Source organism: Protopterus annectens, chromosome 7.part0, assembly GCF_019279795.1.
Source record: "Protopterus annectens isolate FY-2018-M chromosome 7.part0, PAN1.0, whole genome shotgun sequence".
NCBI lineage: Eukaryota > Metazoa > Chordata > Ceratodontiformes > Protopteridae > Protopterus > Protopterus annectens.
In genome coordinates, this window is record NC_056739.1 from 1255011840 (window position 1) to 1255032484 (window position 20645).

The window sequence follows — 20645 nt, forward strand, 5'->3', positions numbered from 1 at the left end:
AATTAACTTAGCAATACAAAGAAAAAAATACTGACATAAAGACATTGGCTATGTGTTACACATCAACCTTTGTCAATGTGTGACAGTCAATAAGTAAAACATTAAGCAACATTTACTAGAATGTATACATTAATAATGCTTAGCTCTAGTATGTTAAGTTTATTATAAATAAATTGTATGCACCCAAATTGCATATATATATATATATATATATATATATATATATATATATATATATATATTTGTGTGTGTGTGTGTGTGTGTGTGTGTAATGGAGAACTAGATTATATAATTGTGTGTTTACTTCATGTCCTTTAAAGAAAAACAAATCAAAAAGGAAATTTTGTGTAACTGTATGTGTGTCCACACATAAACACACACACGTGTATGTATATATATATATATATATATATATATATATATATATATATATATATGTGTGTGTTTATAATCTATGTGTGTATGTGTGAGTGTATAAAAATGTATGTAGCATGTAGAATACTATATGTGGGATGCAGTACTGTGTTTAAATGCACGTCTGTGTGTGTGTGTGTGTGTGTGTGTGTGTGTGTGTGTGTGTGTGTTTAAACACAGTTAAGTACTTCTTATTTTCTTAATGTTTTTAATGCAAGAGCACATAGTAAAATGTATGTTAAAGTAAATTCAGCTGTATATTATGGTTGCCATCAATGGTCACATTTCCTCTGTGGACTGTACAATGCTTGTGCACTCTAGCAATGTAAGGACAAAGTCAGTGGGAATCTCTTACCATGGATCTGCATCTACCAGATATGCATCTCCCTCTGGGAGGATGTCACAAAAAAGCATAAAAGACATTTTTATCAACATTATTAGTGCATCTAGTTGCTAGAGTTGCCCCTTGTCTCTCTTTCTGTAGTTCTGTCCTGTGTGTGTTGGATGGGGGTGGGGGGCCTTGAAAATGGTAAATGTGTTGATACTTTACAAGAAAAATATTTTCTGATTTTTCTCTAAATGTCACAGAAATCTCTGATACTACATTTAAGTTATCTCAACATATAAACTGTTATAAATAACCAGCATTTAAAGCTTAGCATTTCAATGCTGTCTTGTGCTTATGTAAATTTGGTGACAACTACCTTTAAACCCCTAACCGATCTAATTGCTTTGTTTTGCTATGAAAAGGGAGTGTTACATTATCCTCCTATCTGCAATAAAAACAGTTGAAAACAGTTCCACAGCTTTCTTTCTTTCTTTTTATATCAGCTGCTGTTTTCCTGACATTAGCAGGATTAATTGCCCATCTAAGACTGACAGCAGTATTTGACAGGGTAAACTACAGATATGTCATGCAGGTGGAGACAAATTCCTTTGCAAAGTATGTGAGAAGTTAAGCTTAAAAAAGTAGGTTGACTTTCCCTTCCTTTGATTCCAATGCAAGGAAATAAAAATTTTAAAAAGTACAAGCAGGTTTCAGCTATCTACACAATACTGGAACCATATTGTAGGGAGAAAAGAAATCTAAGGATTGACTTAAACTGTAGGAGAGGGCTGAGTTTTCCTTTAAGAAACAATTTCTCTAAATCTCACCAAAATAAGAAATTATGCAGGGTACCAAGCCCTCCTGAATCTTACAAACTTAAAACAGGGGAAACTCTCCAGTGAACTGCTTAACCTTGCATAAGCAGTGATTCTGCACACTGCATGCCAGCAGGATTTGATCTCATCCAGTTGTTTTCATACAGTTACAGCCTAATCAACTAATCACTGATTATCTGTAGGAAACCCAACACAATGCTGGGGTTCCAGATGTGAGAGGCATGTACTAGTGGAAGGCCAAGCAAAGGGAACAAAGGTACTGTGAGAGTGTGAGTCCTTAGACTTTAGAAGACACATTACAAAGAAGTGGTGGCCAAATGGACACATTGAATGGCCAGCTTTAATTCTGTAAAGGAAAAGAGAAGAGAGTGGGTAGTGAATTGTCTAGGGTTTAAAGATCAGCAGAGTGAAAGAGATGCAGAGGAGGATGTGGCATGTAAATATGAGAAGGATGCAAGAAATCAAAGGCAGCTGAGGTGAACTGGGTACAAAAAGCAAAAGAAGTGAGCATGTGGAACCAAGGAGAAGATGATATGGAGAAGGCAAAGTGGGCCTCATCTGTGCTACACACATATTAAGATTGCTCATTTGACTTAAGTTTTATTATCAGTCTTATTCCAAAGATTACTAAGACATTGGCAGAACTATAATTTTATTACCTGATTTTTAAAAGTCAGATTGTTGTAGAATGGTTATGATGCTGAACACACTCAAAACAAAATAGAAACTGTTGCATCTATTAATGGAAATATTCACTTAGAAAAAAAGAAACATGTTTCCTTGTTGTAAAAAATAAGTGACATTTGTCACAGAATAAAATAACAGTGTCTGGAAAGTTGGAAATGTTCTACTTAAGATGGAGAGTGTTTATTAAATGAAGCTACAGATACTTTGGCATTTGGACCAAATCTTCTGATTTCTTTTGTGAAGGCAAACAGTGATTCAACTGCAATGTTTGCTGTTATTTCTGAAACGTGTTCTATCTTGTTCTATCTATCTAACGAATGTAAAAGTACTGATCATTATACTTTGTTCTTTGTATTAACATTTTTTACTTTTGTATGTAATTATTGTGAAGCTTTTCTCCCCAGGCCTCCACTGAAAATGGGCTCTTTCTAGGCCCAGTTGACTTTCCCAGTTATCAAATGCAATAAATAAATAAATAAATAAATAAATAAATAAATAAATAAATAAATAAAATATTGAGGGCTGATGACAATGACAAAGGTTAAGACTAAGGAACTGATTACATGTTGTACATTGTTATTCCTTCACATATTGCTGTAATATGATTTATGCATGAGTCACCAACATAAGCATGGACTGCAGAAGAATGGATTATGTGAGCAGTACTAACAGTCTGACAAACCTGGAGGCTCTCATTCTTTTCACTTTCATAATACTTCAGCACAGTGCCTACGATTTATTGGCTTAAATATATGAGAGAATACTGATTTGGAAACAAGTGTCTCAGTCAGCTAAAAAAAAAAAAAGAAGCAAAAGTATTGCCGAGTTTTTGGATATATATGAATATGATGTATGGTTTAGTTCTTGCAACTTCCTTAGATAAACTTGTAACCCTTTATTCTACTTTATTTCTCAAGCCATGGTCAGACTCACTCATGTGCACCACTGCTTGCTTTGTGTTTCTTGTTGAATTTAACTATGCCTTGCTAATTACTCTTGTATTCACACATCCAGGTCCTAGTTTATTCTTCTTTTCTCTTTTCCTCCAACCCTTCTAGCTTTTCCAGTCTATTCTCTGTCTCATAACTCTTGTTCCTTACAAAGCCTGCATCAGTAATAGGATGGCCTTCACTAGTTGTCTTCAGTTTTCCAATGTATGATTTTTTTTCCCTGTGAACTGCCTGTATTGTAGAACATTTTCCTATGTTTTGTTATTTTATTTTGTCATTGTATACATATTCTATGTATGTGTCTCCCCTACTGATTTTGTAGCTCATGGTTTTAGTTTCACATCATTCGAATGTTAAATAGTGTTCTGTATCACTTGTCTTTGTGTTTCATGAATATCAAATATGCGGTTTCTCACTTGTTTCCTCCTAGATGCATAGTAAAGTTTTCTAAATTTGAAGCATTGAAGTATCAGTGTTCTGAGCCTATTGATTTTGTATGTAGTGTACTGGGTCTCATTATTTTACAGCCCCTCACCTTTTCTTGCTAAAAATTTCATATACAAATCTCCCTAAAGATCTAAAAACATTTCTTAAATATGAGATAAAAAAGTTCGGATTTATGTACTATTATACTAAAAATCTGATCTGTGTTGAATCTGTTTTATATAATTTTAGAAATAAAAAAAATCCATCACCTGATCACAATTTAAAAAAACATCCATCAGCTGATCACAATGATTATAGTATACAACATAAAGTAGCACCAGCTACGTGATAACAGTGGAAGATGAAATTATCTGTCTCACCTGAGGAAGGTCCCAGTAATAAAGTGTCACAACAGGGGTGATGTTGTTCTTTAACAAGGTGTTTATTAGATTATTGTAGTACTCAATTCCTTTTTCATTCACATGGTCTGCTGTGGATAAGACAGAAATATTAAAGCATTAGAATATTGTTATTTATATGAGAAATTAACAATCTCTATTCCCCTATGTAGGAAGATTTGTTAATATAGTTGACTATTTATTTACTTTATTTGCTTACTGGGGTAGTACATTGATCACAACAGTCCATTTGTAGGCATAGCCTGGGTGAAGAAATCCACAAAAAAATAAAACCGAACAACTTCACAAACCTGGAGAAATCACAGAAGGTAGAAAATCCTATTGACAATTTAAACTATGAAAATACTACTAACAGAGTAGAAAAACAAATGCAAATTACTTTTAGTAGTAAATATGAGAGGGAAGCAACAGGTGAGAACTGAGGGTCAAAGTAGAAGTGATGCAGATGGCGGAGTTAGGCGATGTGTGCAGTGGAAAAGCACTTACAGTCAGATTTTTGATGGAGATGTCTATTGAGTTGTGCTCTGAAAGTGGAAAAAGAGGAGATTTATTTTATGTGAGGGGGTAATTGCCAGAGTTTGGGTCCAAGAATGGAGACTGAATGAGCAAACGAAGAGAGGAAGCACAAGGTGGGTCACATGAGAGATTGAAAACTGTAACATAGTCCACATACAGTTGTACATACAAAATACAGAGGAAGTAAAAATGATAACCTACAACTGCTATAGAAGAAGATGCATTACTGGTTTTAGAGTTAAGACAGTCAAAGATGATAATTTAGAATTCAGGAAGCTACAATTTAGAAAAATGGGATAGTCCCTCAGATATGCTTTATCAAATAGTTTAACTACAATTCAGCAGAGTAATGGGACACAACAAAAGTGCTCATATATATGAAACAACGTTTAATATAAAAGAAATCTGCATATCAAAAAAAAGGTGAGAATGCTTATACCTGGTCAGATTAGTATTACATGTGGGGCAGTGGTGGCTGGTGACTTCAAATCAAAAGGGGGCTGCAGGAGACAGCTGAATGGATGGGGCCAATGGGAAGGGGGTGGCCAACTAGAAAGGGGTGGAGCTATGCTAAAAATCACAAAAACTGGGACTTTAATTAAATACGCTGCCCTGGGTACCACTGCCAAACCACCATTATGAGAGTCCAATCAAGACAAAATGAATTATATAAGAAAAACATATTTCAATACATTGGCTACATGACAGCTTACTTAACATTTAGATGGAAACAAAAAGGTTGGGAGGCATGAAAAAATGAATTACTTTTTAAAGACATTACTGGAATGCCAGTCAATATCAAGTATAAAAAAACACGCAGCACTCAGCTCAAACCACTTCTCCTTGCACTGCAGTTCTAATTATAGTTTATATTCAGCTTTATAAAAGTACCAAGTAACATGCTGAAAGTAACAATACCACCACTTGTAAAATTGTTTTTTTTATCCAAAAAAAACTTGCTGCCTGACAACAACTATGTACTTGTTTCATGGGGAAAACATGATCAAAGTAAAAAATGAACAGCAAACAAGAAATAAGCTCAAGACAAAATGCTTAAAGGATTACTGCACAAGTTATGGACCACACATGATAGATTAGCATTCTGTTTAGTTTATGGGTAAAGCCTACAACGGTGAATGCAAGTCTCCAATAAATGTAATGAGCTTCTGAAAATACTGTAATCCTGTCCTTTGTTACAAATACTGGCATATGCATTTCAATACCTAAGGCTTATACGCTATCTAGTTATGTAAATATTCTCCGCATGGCAACAAAAACGATTTCAATGTTGGTAATTCTTTAACAGTATGCTTATTAAAGCTTACTTGCATCTTACAGTCTCAGACAAGTTTACCTGATGGTCATTAAAGCATTGCTACTTAAACACAGAGCAATAGGCACTGCAATGACATGTATTTTCTGAATAAGAAGAAGCATAAATCAACAGTATAAAAATGCAACAGAAAACCAGAACATTCTGCAAAATCAAGGACAGATGAAAAGCCACTGTAGTACTTGTGTCTACCTTGGATGGGGGGATGCTCTGCACACTTACACTGCATAACTGCTCCTTGCCTTGCTTGGACACATCCAGAGTCACTACGTGGGGGAGTGGGGCGCAACAAGTATGTCACAATTTGAAATGTCTCTGGCTGACGGTGATGCCCCTGACACATTTGTCATACCAGTCAGCCTCAGAGCAAGAAATCTGGACGAAGCCATAAACAGAAGTGGGACAAAGGCCCAAAAATAAGGACAAGTTTTAAATATTGCTCTTATAAACTTAGAAAGATAATAGAATAGTAGGTCTTGCATTAATATGAATTTTCTGAAGGGTATGAAATCTTGAAACTCAAATGTCTGTCATTATTTCTAACTTCAATCTTTAATGATTTGCCACTAATTTTCCAGAAAACCACAATTTTATGAAAAACGGACCAGAAATGTGTTGCAAAAATATAAAATAGCCACACAAATACAGCTGGGAACCTGTCAAAGAAGGGACACTTTTTAATATTAGTACTGTAAATCGGAGCAGCTGACAAAATAAGATAATCTATATGCATTTCTGAAATTAAAAGTAATCTATAACTCTGATCATTACAATTATTTATCTATTGTAAGCCCGCCACATTTTCTTCCAAATTTGCCATTTTGCGGAGGAATTATTAGGGGGAAAATCAACATTTTGAGCCCAAATCAGGGACAGTTGAGAGGTTTGGATATACCTAATTCTATAAAGTGATTTATTTGCACGTACCTCTCATCCGCTTAACACAGGAAATTTAAACAAGGCCAAATATATTGGGTGAACATATAAACAGTAGTAAAAAATTGCTCTTGTATAAACTTAGTTGACAAACAGGTCTTGCTTTAGCATGCATTTTTCTGAAGAGTATGAAGTCTGAAACTCAATGTCTGTCATTATTTAGTGACTTCATTCCTAAATGATTTGCCAGAAAACCACAAATTTTATGAGGAACAAACCAAAAATAAGAAGCAAAAATCTATTCATTCTGCAGAAATCTGGACAGTTAAGAGGTATAGTTCAGCCGAGCATGTCTGTTTGCTGCTCCCTCCACAAAATCATGGTTGAATGGGGCCTCCCTCCTGCAGCTATTCCAGTGTCCCATTACTTGGCTATTTCACCCCATTTGCCATAACACTGTAATGTGCTTACTGCTTTACTTCTATAATGATTTGGATTTCATTTAAAAGTTTTATTTTACATTTTACAGCTCAAACACTAATAGACATCTGCTAAACAAAGCAATGCAGTTTCACAATGAAAATAACCTTAGAATTAAAACTTCTCTGCCCTTGAAACTGGCATTCATTGAAACAGCATTGAAACCCACATTCAAAGAAAATACATCTGGCCAGTGGCAGATAAAGATCAACTTTGGTCTGTTTTCAAATCATAGGTCCCTTGCACAGGAAACATACACATGCTTTTTGATACACCTTCCTGATTGTAATAAATTATATTCCTCATATAATACAGTACAGCTGTTAGACGGCATTTTAAATTTATTGTTTTGAACATTTTTCCAGTAAACAATGAAACAAAATGCATGCACCAGTAATGACAAAACTGCCAAGTTCAGAATATTTCCATCATAAAAGTCTACTGAAACTTCTACAATCCACCAGTATCAGTAAATATGCACAATCTCTGCAGAAGTAAAAGTCAGCTAAATAATTCCACAATAAACAGATCTGTAACTAATGAAGAGGTTGCTGCTAGCAAACAACAATATATTTCATTGTTTCATCTACAAATAAAGTGTCTGCTGCTGTTGAGGAATAAATTGCCTATGTTAGATTAAAAAAAATGATAAGCTAGTAATATTGCAATAGGGAATGGATGGCAAACTGATATCAGGTTCATAGTTACTAGGTATCTCCACCAAAGAGGACATTCTCAGGACTGTAGCATCCACCCCTTTAAAAGTACAACACAGTACAGTATCAGCAATGCATCTACATATTGTAGGAGTAGAACCCACAACCTTCTGGCTTCGAAAGCAAGTACACTAACTGTTGTGATATTAACAATGCACACCAACTCAGCATAAGCAGCACTAAACTTCTCTTCCCCCTGAAGCTCTTAGCTCCTTGTAAAATCCACATGACACTCAACTGTATCTCTCAACTTTGCAGCACATAAGCATAAGAAATCTGGAAAAAGCCAAAATTTATTGGGGGGGGGACAAAAGCTCAAAAACCAGGGACACATTTTAAACATTGTTTGTATAACCTTGGAAAGTTGCTAGAATAAAATGCTGTGCTACTGCCATGCATTTAACTGCCAAGTTTTGAACCCAGGACCCTGTGCACTACACTTGGAGCAACATACCACTATGCCAAATTAGCCGTGTCCTGAAAGACAGGAAGACTGAAACTTAAATGACTGTCATTTAGTGAATTCAGTCCTCACCATAGCTCTCAACCTCTTAGCACAAAACACCTGGACAAAGCCAATAATGGGGGAATACAGCCCCCAAACATATTCAGTGAATTCAGTTCTCACCATAGCTCTCAACCTCTTAGCACAAAACACCCAGACAAAGCCAGTAATGGGGAAATACAGCCCTCAAACATATTCAGTGAATTTAGTTCTCACCATAGCTCTCAACCTCTTAGCACAAAAAAATCTGCACAAAGCCAATAATGGGGGAATACACCCCCCAAACATATTCAGTGAATCTGCACTAAGCCAATAATGGGGGAATACCCCCCCCAAACATATTCAGTGAATTTAGTTCTCACCATAGCTCTCAACCTGTTAGTACAAAAAAACCTGCACAAAGCCAATAATGGGGGAATACAGCTCTAGGGACCTAAACCTTGTCACCACAATAAACAGAACATGCTGGATGGATAGATTCCTGTCCCAGAGACTTCCCATACTCTGGAACAAACTACCTATCTATATCAAACAAAGCTCATCATTAGCACTCTTCAAGAAAAATCTTGATGATTGGATAGGAGATAGGAAATTCACCCTGGGGAGCACTTCTGTGGCTCTGCTCGACAAGGGCACAGGAAAATAATTTTCTTGGGTGGCGAAAGCCAGGGTACTGTTTGGCTAGGCTTATATAGGCCCTAGGGCCAATAGCCTAGTACCCACCTATGAACCAAAAATAGGGACAAAATTCAACTATTGATCTTATAAACTTAGAAAGTTGCTTGAATAAAATGTTTTGTTACCGTGTACTTTCTGAAGAATACGAAGTCTGAAATTTAAATGCCTGAAAACTACAGATTTTATGAGGAATAGAACAAAACTATGAGGCAAAAATCTGAATGCTTTACACAAGTGGTGGTGGGTAGGGAATTCAGGTTCTTGCTACATGTACCCAAGGTTGTGGGTTTGAACACAGGTTTCTCTCTAGCCACCAGCTATAGGTAACTGGAGCATTTTACATGCACACACACACTCACACCTCCGTTTCTCATACCTTACAGCAGTGCATGTTCCTCCATAAGCTCGTTTCAGCCTTTCCTCCATAAATAAAAGCACAGCCTGTTCCTCCATAAGTTCTGTACAGCAGCACAGCCCGTTCCCCCTCCATAAAGCAGCACAGCCCATTACTCCTTATGCTCCATACAGCAGCACAGCACGTTTCTCCTCCATAAAGCTAGTAGTTCCATTTCCGGCGCTGGCTGGACTGCTGAGCATGCATGCATTCCCAGACTGCAGACCCTTCTAGTCTATGTGGCTGTAACAGCATAGACTTCTGGGGCATTTGTGAGACTGCTGCCTGCTTTCAAATCCAGACTGGTTAAACAGCAGTCCAGATTCTAGTGTCAACTCACACATGCGTGAGTTTTGGGAGTTTTTTTTTTATTAAAAAAAGACAGCATTACACAAATATAAAGAAACCCAAAAGTATTAATGCTGAAAAGAATACAAATAAAAAAAGGTCCAGACTGAAGAAAGAACAGCTACTTTGGTCCAAAAGGAATTAGGTCTTTTCCATAAATGAATGACTGAACAAAGAAAAACAAATGGAAAGATTGTGAAGATTAAAAAAAAAAAGTTGAGGGTTGGCCAAAACGAATATAGTGAAACATCTTCTAAATGCATAGCTGGTGTTGGTATTCACAAAATAAGAAAAGAAAAATATTAAATGTAGCCAGTAGAAGGACTGAAGATTATTAATTTTCTTCTCACTTCACTGATAATCATCATGACGACTAGTTTAGATTTCAGGAAGCAATAAGACAAGGATAAATTTCATAAAACTGGAATAAATCAGATGCGATTCCCCTACACAAAGTTTGAAAAAGACCAAGGCTGAAAACAGTTAGCCTGTTTTAAAAAAAATATGGGATTCCTGCTGAAGAAAGAATTTTGGATTGTGTAAGGTACCATATTGTTTACCTGAAGGTCAGACAGCTCTGGAATTTCCCCCATATCAGGCTGCCATGGGGTCTTAGTGTTTAATTCTTGTCCTAAGAAAAGCAGTTCATACCAGGAATTTTAATGTCATTTGCTATATATCCCTTATTCATTTGTTCTTTTCCTTGATAAAGCTAATGTGTAGAAACCTTTTTTTTTCTCTCTAGTTAAACTTCGTGAATTTTGCATTACCAGGAATATCATTAGGGCCCTGTTCAAAGTTATCATGATTACCAGTATGCACTACCATCCCCCTTTCCTGTTCCTTTTTTTCTTTTGGTTGTTTTCCCTTTGACTCACTGTGGTGGAGTACCACATCTCACTTTCTTTTTCCTCCCTAGGCTGCTTCCCCTCTTCAAATGGTATTTGAGAACAGAATTTATGTTCAGTTTTACCCTTTTCCTTACTTAGAGATATTTGTTGCCTAGAGTCTACCCTTACTTGAGTTTTCTGTTTTCTGTTTTATTATGAGAGAATTGTGTTTAGAATCCTGTCCAGGTGCTGTCTCTTCCTCTTTTATTTTACTTGTGAAGTTTTTTTTAATTTTTATACTGATAAGTTTTTTTCTTCTCTTTTCTTTTGCTTCTCAATAAAGCAAAGCTTTGTGTGTGTGTGTGTGTGTGTGTGTGTGTGTGTGTGTGTGTGTGTGTGTGTGTATGTATGTATTTACAGGGTCTATATTAGATCACTGAATGCTTAAAAAAGTGAACGGTGATTAATCAACCCTATGTAAGCGAAAATGTCGAAGTGTCAGAACAGCGATTTTTTTCCCTTGGGGAAAAAAATCGCTGTTCCAACAAAAAATAATAATAAACAGTTTCAAACATTACATTAAGTGGGGGGCTTCACCCCCCACACTCCATGATGTGGGGGGCTGTGCCCCCACACCCCCTACTTAAATATATCAACTCCGAGACCAGGGTCTATATCACTTCGTCAAAATGGCAGAAGTTTGAACACCATATGTTTGAACTTCTAACCTCGAAGTGCAAAACCATTGAAGGCTTAGAACAGCAATTTTTTTTCCCAGGGAAAAAATCGCTGTTCCAAGAAACACGCACACCAAAAAACAGCAATCCACACACACACACACACACACACACACACACACACACACACACACACACACACACACACTTAAAATCCTACATCTAACCCCTACACTAAACTGTACATACACTACTATCTATCCACTTACCTTAACCCAAACCCTAACCCTAAGGTCCGTCACTATTGCACACTCACCTGATCCGTGCCCTAACCCTAACTCACCTATCCAGCCCTAACCCTAAAGTCTGTCACTATCGCACACCCACCTCACCCGCGCCCTAACCCTAACTCACCTAACCCATGCCTTAACCCTAACATCCACACAATCGCACACTTACCTGAACCTGACCCGTAACTTTCCACCACAGTGCTGAAAATCATGAAGCCACAGAAACGGCCCACCAAATTCTTTCCCTGGGAAAGAATTCGGTGTTCCATGGCTTCATGATAATCAGTTTTCGAACTTCACAGTTTGAACATATGGTGTAAGAACTGCTGAAGTTTCAATTAACTGATAGGAACCCCCAAGACTGCACTACAGTGCTGAAAATGGCAAAGTACTGAAGCGGCCAAGCAAATTCTTTCCCAGGGAAAGAATTTGCTTAACAGCCACTTCGATATTTTGCGTTTTCAGCCTTTTATGTTTTACCAAGACACATTCAAAAGAATGCGTCTTCAGTTTTGTAAAAAAAGACACTGTATACACACACACACACACACACACACACACACACACACACACACACACACACACACAGCTTTGCTTTATTGAGAATGCAATCCTTTGCTTAAATTAACAGATATATAACAGATTAACAAATGTTTCCTAAGTGCTACATTTCCATTTTAAGCAATACTCAATCTATTTGGGAGCTTCTTGCAAACCTGTACTTGTGTTAAAAAGACTACAATCCTAAACACCAGTGGAGCTCATCTACCCATATATCTAAATGACTGCATCCTGAAGAGTCTGTCATAAATGCATTTAGCTAGCCCCTAACTTTTTGTCCTTTCCCCCATCCCTGATCCTAATTCACCCTTCTTAAATTCTGTCATAATTTCTCATGTTTGAGTAAAATCAGGCTGATTAGTGTTGTATGTTTGATAAAGTTTAGAATTATACTCGTGCATTTTCCATACTTCGTAATTTTGTTCCCTTGGCTTATACCCTTTTAATGAGTGATTCATTTTCTTCAATTCCACTTATATAAATATATATATATATATATATATATATATATATATTTATATATATATATATATATATATATATATATATATGTATATATATATACATATATATATATATATATCTACACACACACACACACACACACACACACACACACACACACACACACACACACACACACACACATTTATACTTCTTGTTTTACAACACTTTCAAGCTGCAACTCCCTTATTTCTACTTGCAGTAAACCTGCAGATATATATCTACACACACACACACACACACACACACACACACACACACACACACACACACACACACACACACACACACACACACACATTTATACTTCTTGTTTTACAACACTTTCAAGCTGCAACTCCCTTATTTCTACTTGCAGTAAACCTGCAGGCTGCTCTTATTTGTGTGTGTGTGTGTGTGTGTGTGTGTGTGTGTGTGTGTGTGTGTGTGTGTGTGTGTGTGTTACTATATCTTTAAATTGCTTTTGGAAATGTGTAGGTTCTTCTTCCCTATACAAGCATATTCAAATGTTTGTATCTTTCTAACAGTATTCCTTGATCTTTGTTAAACCTGCATGCTCTGATGAGTGTGTCTGCTGCTTCCTTTCCCTTTTCCATAATAGGCAGAGGTGTATTTGTTGGCTTATTCATTTTGTGGTTCCACTCCCAACAATGATTATGTTGCTTGTCAAAAGGACAATCACCTCCATGCATCTTTAAAGTGAGGAAATTATACCATTACACCATATGTTAAATTTAGAATGACAGCAACAGGTTGAATGAAGTATCTGCCTAAACTTGTTTGCATTTCTAATTGAGTAACAGGATGCTGTTTTCTATATCTGTGAATACAGACTACGTTAACTGCTTTTTTAAGAAGGGTATTCTTTTTACATATGAATGCAGCTTTATAAGTGTGACCATACTGATAAGTCCCATTAGTTCCTGAAGATCCCTGTTATAAATTAAGACATCACATATAATTAAGTTGCTGTAGTACAGTACCAAAAAGTTGGCTCTATTAGTCTTGCAGAGTGTTGCAGATAATTTATCCTATTCAATAGATACAGCATCACTAGTAGTATGCCTTTCACTGGTTACAGTTTTCACAGGTATAACAGCGTTATCATTACTAGATTAGAATCTTGCTATGTGGCAACCGTTTCCCCACATTTAAAACCGAGTATATCCAGAGCTGAAGCATTGTGTTTATTAACAGAATCTGATACATGCTTTACTAGAAGCCCACACTTCTCAGTTTTAAACATTGTTTCACGAATGCGTAACAATCTCTCTTGCCAGTACCTTGGGGGAGATGATACAGTATGTCAGGATTAAGACAGGGAAAGGCAGAGAGAAATGAATTCTGGGTGAGAGATTCTAGTACTCCATCAGGGGATTGTTTTCAAACTTGATTTTGAATATCTTCTTTGGATTTTCTGTATTCTTATTTTAATTCATATTTTTGTGTCCTTTCACAAGGACAAAATTAGCAATAAATAACACATGAAGAAATCTAATTACAGCATTGTTACCTCCAAAATTTATTTTTAACTAATAATGTCACGTAAAAGCACAAGGAAAAAAAAATATGCCACTTTTAGTAAGCTATATCTTCATGATTTATCTCCAACCAATACCATGCAACATGAATACTTTAGATTCTCTCTGTGATTCTAAACTTGGTGGATATGAAAAGTGTTCATTCTTTAAAAACAGTGATCGAAAAAAATAATTGTTTATAATTTGTATTAAAGTTAGCTCTTCTAGTCTGGTTTTATGAATAATTGAAAATCATGTTTAGAAGTCCAGGTTTTAGTTTTGTGTTCAAATGCATCAATTAAAAGGTCATTCCTATGCATGGCATGTGCCTTCTTCTCATTCTTAGTATCTTAGATATATTTTATTTTGTATGTTCTCCATAGTTTGCCCCAAATTGTAAAGATAATCTTCCCTATAAGATTAGACTTCTTTTTTGTTCTAAAGAAGTTTCTACAGGTCAAAGCAACTACAACTTCAATGGGGTAAGAGATGGAACTATGAGACACATATCTGCTGCAGATGGTTTACTAAATTATGTGTTTATTTGTCTGGACAAGGCTGTATTTACATAATCATTCTAGAGGTTATGTGTTTCTGCAATAAAATTAGATCAGAAATTATTCTTTTGTCAGGTATTAAAGCAGGTCTGAATTTCTTAGCTGTCCCTCTACCAACAAACAACAGATGATGAGCAAAGAGGTAGTGTGTAATAATAACCGTGAAAAAAATGAGGATGTATATAAACAACTATTCTGTTTCAGACAAACCTTTTACTGCATTGTCAGAAGTTAGGGCAAAGGATTTTATTACAGTGGTGCCTGTGGTCTGGAGAAACAATTCTTGATAATTATAAAAACTATATGTTAACAGTAGTAGGAGAACAATATTTTATGGCAATATTAATATAAATATTGTCACAAGTTTTATTTTAATGCATTATTTATATGTTTTGTTATTCTTGTAAATGCATTTATCAGAGAAAGGAACAAGGTTTTAAGCTAAGAGTTCAGGAATGTACTAGAGATAATTGAATCTAGTGATTCCGTGTTCTGTAGCTGTACATTTCAAGACTACAATAAATGTTAAATGTAATACATACTTGTTCGAATGGCAGTTTTTGATAGCTAAACAGAATAAGAAGAATCCTACCCTAGAGCTGATAAAGCTAAAAAGCCAGATCAGTTACATAGTGAGGCTCCGTATATCTTGAGATTTGGAACAGTGGCATCATACCTCCTAACCTCTTAGCATGCAAAATCTGGAGAAAGACAAAAACAATGGGGGGATAAAGGCACACAAATAGGGACACATTTTAAATATAGCTCTTATAAACTTGGAAAATTACTAAAATAAAAGTTTTTTTGTTACAATGCATTTTTCCAAAGGATACGAAGTCTGAAACTCCAATGTATGCTATTATGTGGTGAATTCAATCATCATTTATTTGCCAGAAAACCACAGATTTTAAGATGAACAGGTAAAAAATATGATGCAAAAATCTGGACAGTTGAGAGGTATGAAGAAGTTTACTGTTCTAGTAAAGGAAAAGCGCTTAGTATTATATTGCATCAGCCTTCGTTCTTTGATCTGCCATTTTATGTTTTTTTCAGACTGTTACTCACATGGCCAATCATGCAAGGAGAGTTGATTAAGAAACTAGAGATAATAATGTTCTTTGTGCAGTATTATTTTTTTTTTTTGTGGTGGGTTTCCAGAATATTTAGAAGGGATCTTAGGGCAGAAAGTATTAAGACAGTGGGTGGGCAATCTGGCAAATATTGAAAATCTGCAACATTTTGCATATTCTATGTTGAATGAGGTGAGAATGGAATTATCTATATTTGGACATAACTCAAAGGAAAAGAGTTGGGCAGGAGTTCGTTTTGGGGCTAGTGGAGATTTGTTTGAAACATTGTCCGGTTCTGAATAACACAGTATTTGTTTAGTTGTTAATTTTGAGTATACCACCGATGTCCTTACATTCACTGCTGCAGTATTCTTAACTACAGGGATTACCCGCTGTGGAAGCCCAGTGTCCTGATAGTCTTCCAAAGACTACTGAATTTAAAAGGTATGCTAAAAGTCTCCTTATGCACCCTGCATAACATAGGGCATAAAGGTGATGTTCATTCAGGCTTACCAAAACAGGACTTCTTTGCCACCAGTCTGAATATATCTTTTAAACTGTCAGTCTGTTTACCTGTGTCCATTTTCTGCCAGTTGAATGCATTTTCTTTCTCCAGGGACTTCCTACGTCTGTTTGTTGTTTGTCCCATTGAGGATTTTGTTTTCTCTTGATTTTGTGTTAATTGAGGTTAATGTCATCCAGGAAAGGTAAATGCCAGTGTGGGAGACAGATTCCCCATAGAGACTGCCATGATGTGTCTTTTTGCTTAAGTGCCTTGCATGACCATACGTCTTGTTCTATTTGTCAGGCGTTTGTTCTGGAAACCCTTTGCAGTAGACATTCTTCCCTTTCCTTGTATCTTGGGAACTAGCATCTTAAGGTACTCTGAAAAGGTACTATGGAAGGAAGCTCTCACCCTGTGGGACAGCCATTAGGGAAGAAGAAGGTGAAAAAGATTTGACTGGAATCTTCTGCTGCCCAGCCTCTTCCAGGTGTTCCTCCTGAGGTCGTTACGAACCATAGGGCTTGCTCAGCTGTGTTGTCGGATTTCTCTGCTGTGACCATGTCGGAGGCCATGAGAATTCAGCTGGCAGCATGTTTGAAGTGGCTTTGCAGGCATCTACCACAGATGTTCAGAGGGAAACACGGTTATTTTTTTCTGAGGGGCCTAGGGGAGTTCCTCAGTTTCTAGTTTGGGAAGAAGTTCCTGCTACAGTTCTTGACTGTCATCCTGGATCTAAGCCTTCTCAGGACATTCCCCTAAAAAAGAAACAAAAAAATTAAACATGTTTCTTTTGCTTCTAGGGATCCACAAAATGAGTGGCAGACTTTTACTCAGGGGTTATTTTCTGCCTTATTGTCCTTAAAGCCTCATGGGATTTTAGTTACTGCTACTCTTTGGTCCTCTACTCCTCTTAAAAAGGCCTAGAGACCAGAATTCTTCTGAGGATGATCTCAAAAACTCCAACACATAGCAGAAAGTAAACGCCAACCATGAAGATGGAAAGCCACAACACTTTATTCACATGTCCTGGTACCTCGGCAATTCGCCTTCAGTGGAACAATACATCAAATGAAACCCATCTCCTTAAATACAAACACATCAAACTCATTATTCTATCAACCGATTATAAATAATTGATAGAAACTTTTTTTCCCTCCTTTTTGCTTAATTACTTTACAAAGCATTTTAATATCATTTTCCATAGAAATACCCATAAATATACTATTTAGATACTAATTTATCAATAATCCACGTTATCCAACATTTAAATTATACAATATTAAATAAATAAGTAAATAAATATAAATATAAATAAATAAATAAATAGTAAAGAGGATGAGTCTGATTCTGCTGATGAATCCCTAACTTATTCCACTCAAATTCTTTCTCCTTTGCATTATGGGTCAGAGGAAGAGGAATCTACTAGTCCTAATGTTCCTTTGGAGGAAATTTCCTTTGGGGGGGACACACTCTAGGATGATGGACTTTTTTTTTTAAGTGGGATTGTACTCCGGTCTCTGATATCCATAAAATGTACTATGAGTTGTTACAGTAGGACTCTCCTGAACCTGCGGCTATTCTTCCTGTCTTGGCTGCTTTACTGGATGCTTTCTGGAATGCCTCTCAGATGCTTGATTCACTCCCCCCTGCTCCCAAGAAGCCTGACAGGCTTTATAGGGTTCCTGAGGATTGTTCTTTTTTATATAAATGTCCTGCTGCTGACCCTTCAGTAGTGTCTGTAGTCTCAGATAGGCTGTCTCAATTACTTCCTTCTCCCAGATTATTGCCTTCTGACAAGAACTATGGATGGGCTGGACAAAAAAGGTTTTTACTTTCTGCTACCCTAACTTTTAGGGCTATTAATTATTAGACCCATATGTCTAGGTATGTGTTGGCTATTCTTTCTTGGGCCTGTCAACTTATTTCTGATTTTCTGGACTCTGAGGGTAAAACTTCTGTTCTTTCCTTGCTAGGGACTTCCATTCAAGTCATTTGTCATTCTATAAATTTAGTTATGCATCAGATGTCCCTTCTAGGGTTGCTGACTGCTCTTTTTGGCTTAGTTATGAGGAGAAATTCTTGGCTTAGATTTCAACCTCTACTTGATGATATTAAAGCTAAGCTGAGGGATGCTCCTCTGGATTCTAAACTTTTGTATGGGGAAGCTACTGCTGGTTTGTTTAAGTCCCTTCAGGATAAGGGTAAGGTCTTACAGGAACTTAAACATGTATTTGTTTCTCCTGTGCCTAAATTTCAGAGAAACTACCTTGCTAAGCCTGCCTTTGTCTGTAGGCAGTCACGTCCTACTAAAAGTAAGAAGAGTGGCAAATGGACTCCTCCTGCTAAAGCTACTCAATTTTCGGGGACTCTGAAGTCTTCCTTTCTGGACAAACCAGGCCCTGTGTGACTATCCAGCCCTTCAGCCACATTCCTCTTTCCTCTTTCTTTTTGCCTTTCTCTTTCTCTTCCTCTTCCTGTTTGGTTTCAGATCACTCATGATTCTTTGGTTCTGTCGATCATTTGTCTAGAGTACTTCATGGTGTGGAAATCCTGCCCTCTGTTTATGGGCATTCCTCAGCCTCCTCAGGACATCTTCCCTTTTTACCAGACGTTCTTCAAGATCTCTTGTTTCAGGGTACTATTCAAGAGGTGCCTGTGTCCCAAAGGGGGAAAGGGTTCTACTCCCAACTGTTTCTAGTGCCCACAAAAGCGGGCACTTGGAGACCTAGTTTAGACCTCTCTCATCTAAACACTTTTCTTTAGGTACCTTCCTTTCAGATGTTGTCCTTTCAGATTTTGTTTCCTCTCTTGCTCACTCAGGCCTATATGGTGTCTCTGGATCTCAATGATGCTTATCTCCACATTCCAATTCATCCTCTTTTCAGGAAGTTTTTGCATTTCTCTGTTGCTTCCTGGCATTTTCAGTTCTCTGCTTTGTCCTTTGGTCTTTCTACTGCCCCAAGGGTGTTCACCAAATGCCTTGCTCCTGTGAATGAATATTTCCTTACTTGGACAACCTGTTGATTATGGTATCTTCTCCAGAGACCCTTTTGCAAAATTTTCATTTTGCCATATCCCTTCTTCAGAGCCTGGGGTTCACTATAAATTTCATAAAGTCTTCGCCTGCTCCTTCTCAGGATCATGTTTTTCTGGGTTGCAGGATTCAGACAGTGCCAATGCTTGTATCACTGCCACCTCAAAAGGCTTTAAATCTCATTTCTTTCTTTCGCACTCCTCTTCCCCTGGCTTTCATAACTGCCAGGAAGTTTCTGAGAATTCTGGGTTTCATAGTATCCACCATGTGGCTTCAACATGCTCATCCTCTAGAATTTCTAGTGCCTCTTCTGCCATGCTTCAGACAGGAACTTCTATAATGAATTCAGCAGTTGTCTCTGAATCCAGGGATCCCTTTTTATCCCCCTCTTCCCTCTCATGAATTGTTCACAGACACCTCAGACATGGGATGGGATGACTTTTGGCTCCCTAAACATACAGAGGGTGCGGTTGCCTTATCAGCAGAAGGAGCACAGTGGTGTCAAAGAGATGAGAGCTCTTCTGCTGGCTCTTCAGGACTTTCAGTCTCTCTTTTCTCTAAGGCCTCTCAAGGTATTCACAGACAATACCACAGTGATGTGGTATATCAACAAACAGGGAGGAACAAGATCTTATCTTCTTTGCCATTTGGCACTTCTGCTATATGATCTTGCTGTCAAATGACTCTTCAGGCAGTTTATATTCCTTCGGGTCAGAACATTGTGGCAGACACCTGAGCAGGTCCTTAACTCAGTCCCATGAATGGATGCTTCACAGGGATGTGTTTCTGGACATTATCCACTAGTGGGGTACTCCTCAAGTAGATCTTTTTGCCTCCCCTCTGAACAGACTACTTCCTCTGTTTTGTGCCAGAGTCCCAGGTCCTCTGGTATAGAAGGTGGAAGTCCTCTCATTCTCTTGGAAGGATATGTTTCTTTATGCATTCTCTCCCCTTCCTCTCATTCCAAAAGTTGTTCAAAATTCAACAGGATGCTCCCAAAATCTTGTTGGTGACTCCCTTTTGGTGGTGACAACACTAGTTCCCTCTTCTTCTGCATCTAGCCAGAGGCAATCATCATACGTTACCTCACAGGGTGGATCTAATTACACAAGACAAGGGATCTCTTATCCATCCCCACCGGTTCATGCTTCAACTGATACTGTGGGTGATAAGATTTTGATTCCTCATAGA

The 20645-nt window shown here is 37.2% G+C and overlaps 1 protein-coding gene across 2 annotated transcripts in view; it reads right to left on the bottom strand.

Annotated features, from left to right (window-relative positions):
- LCTL (lactase like) overlaps window positions 1-20645 on the bottom strand; it is a 499576-nt gene that overhangs the window by 412948 nt on the left and 65983 nt on the right. Inside the window, exon 4 of one of the 2 annotated variants that reach the window (XM_044077870.1) lies at window positions 4022-4128. In XM_044077870.1, the coding sequence (XP_043933805.1) occupies window positions 4022-4128 (107 nt within the window). Of the gene's footprint in view, window positions 1-4021; window positions 4132-20645 lie in introns of both variants that reach the window. The other variant, XM_044077869.1, reaches the window with a different exon arrangement.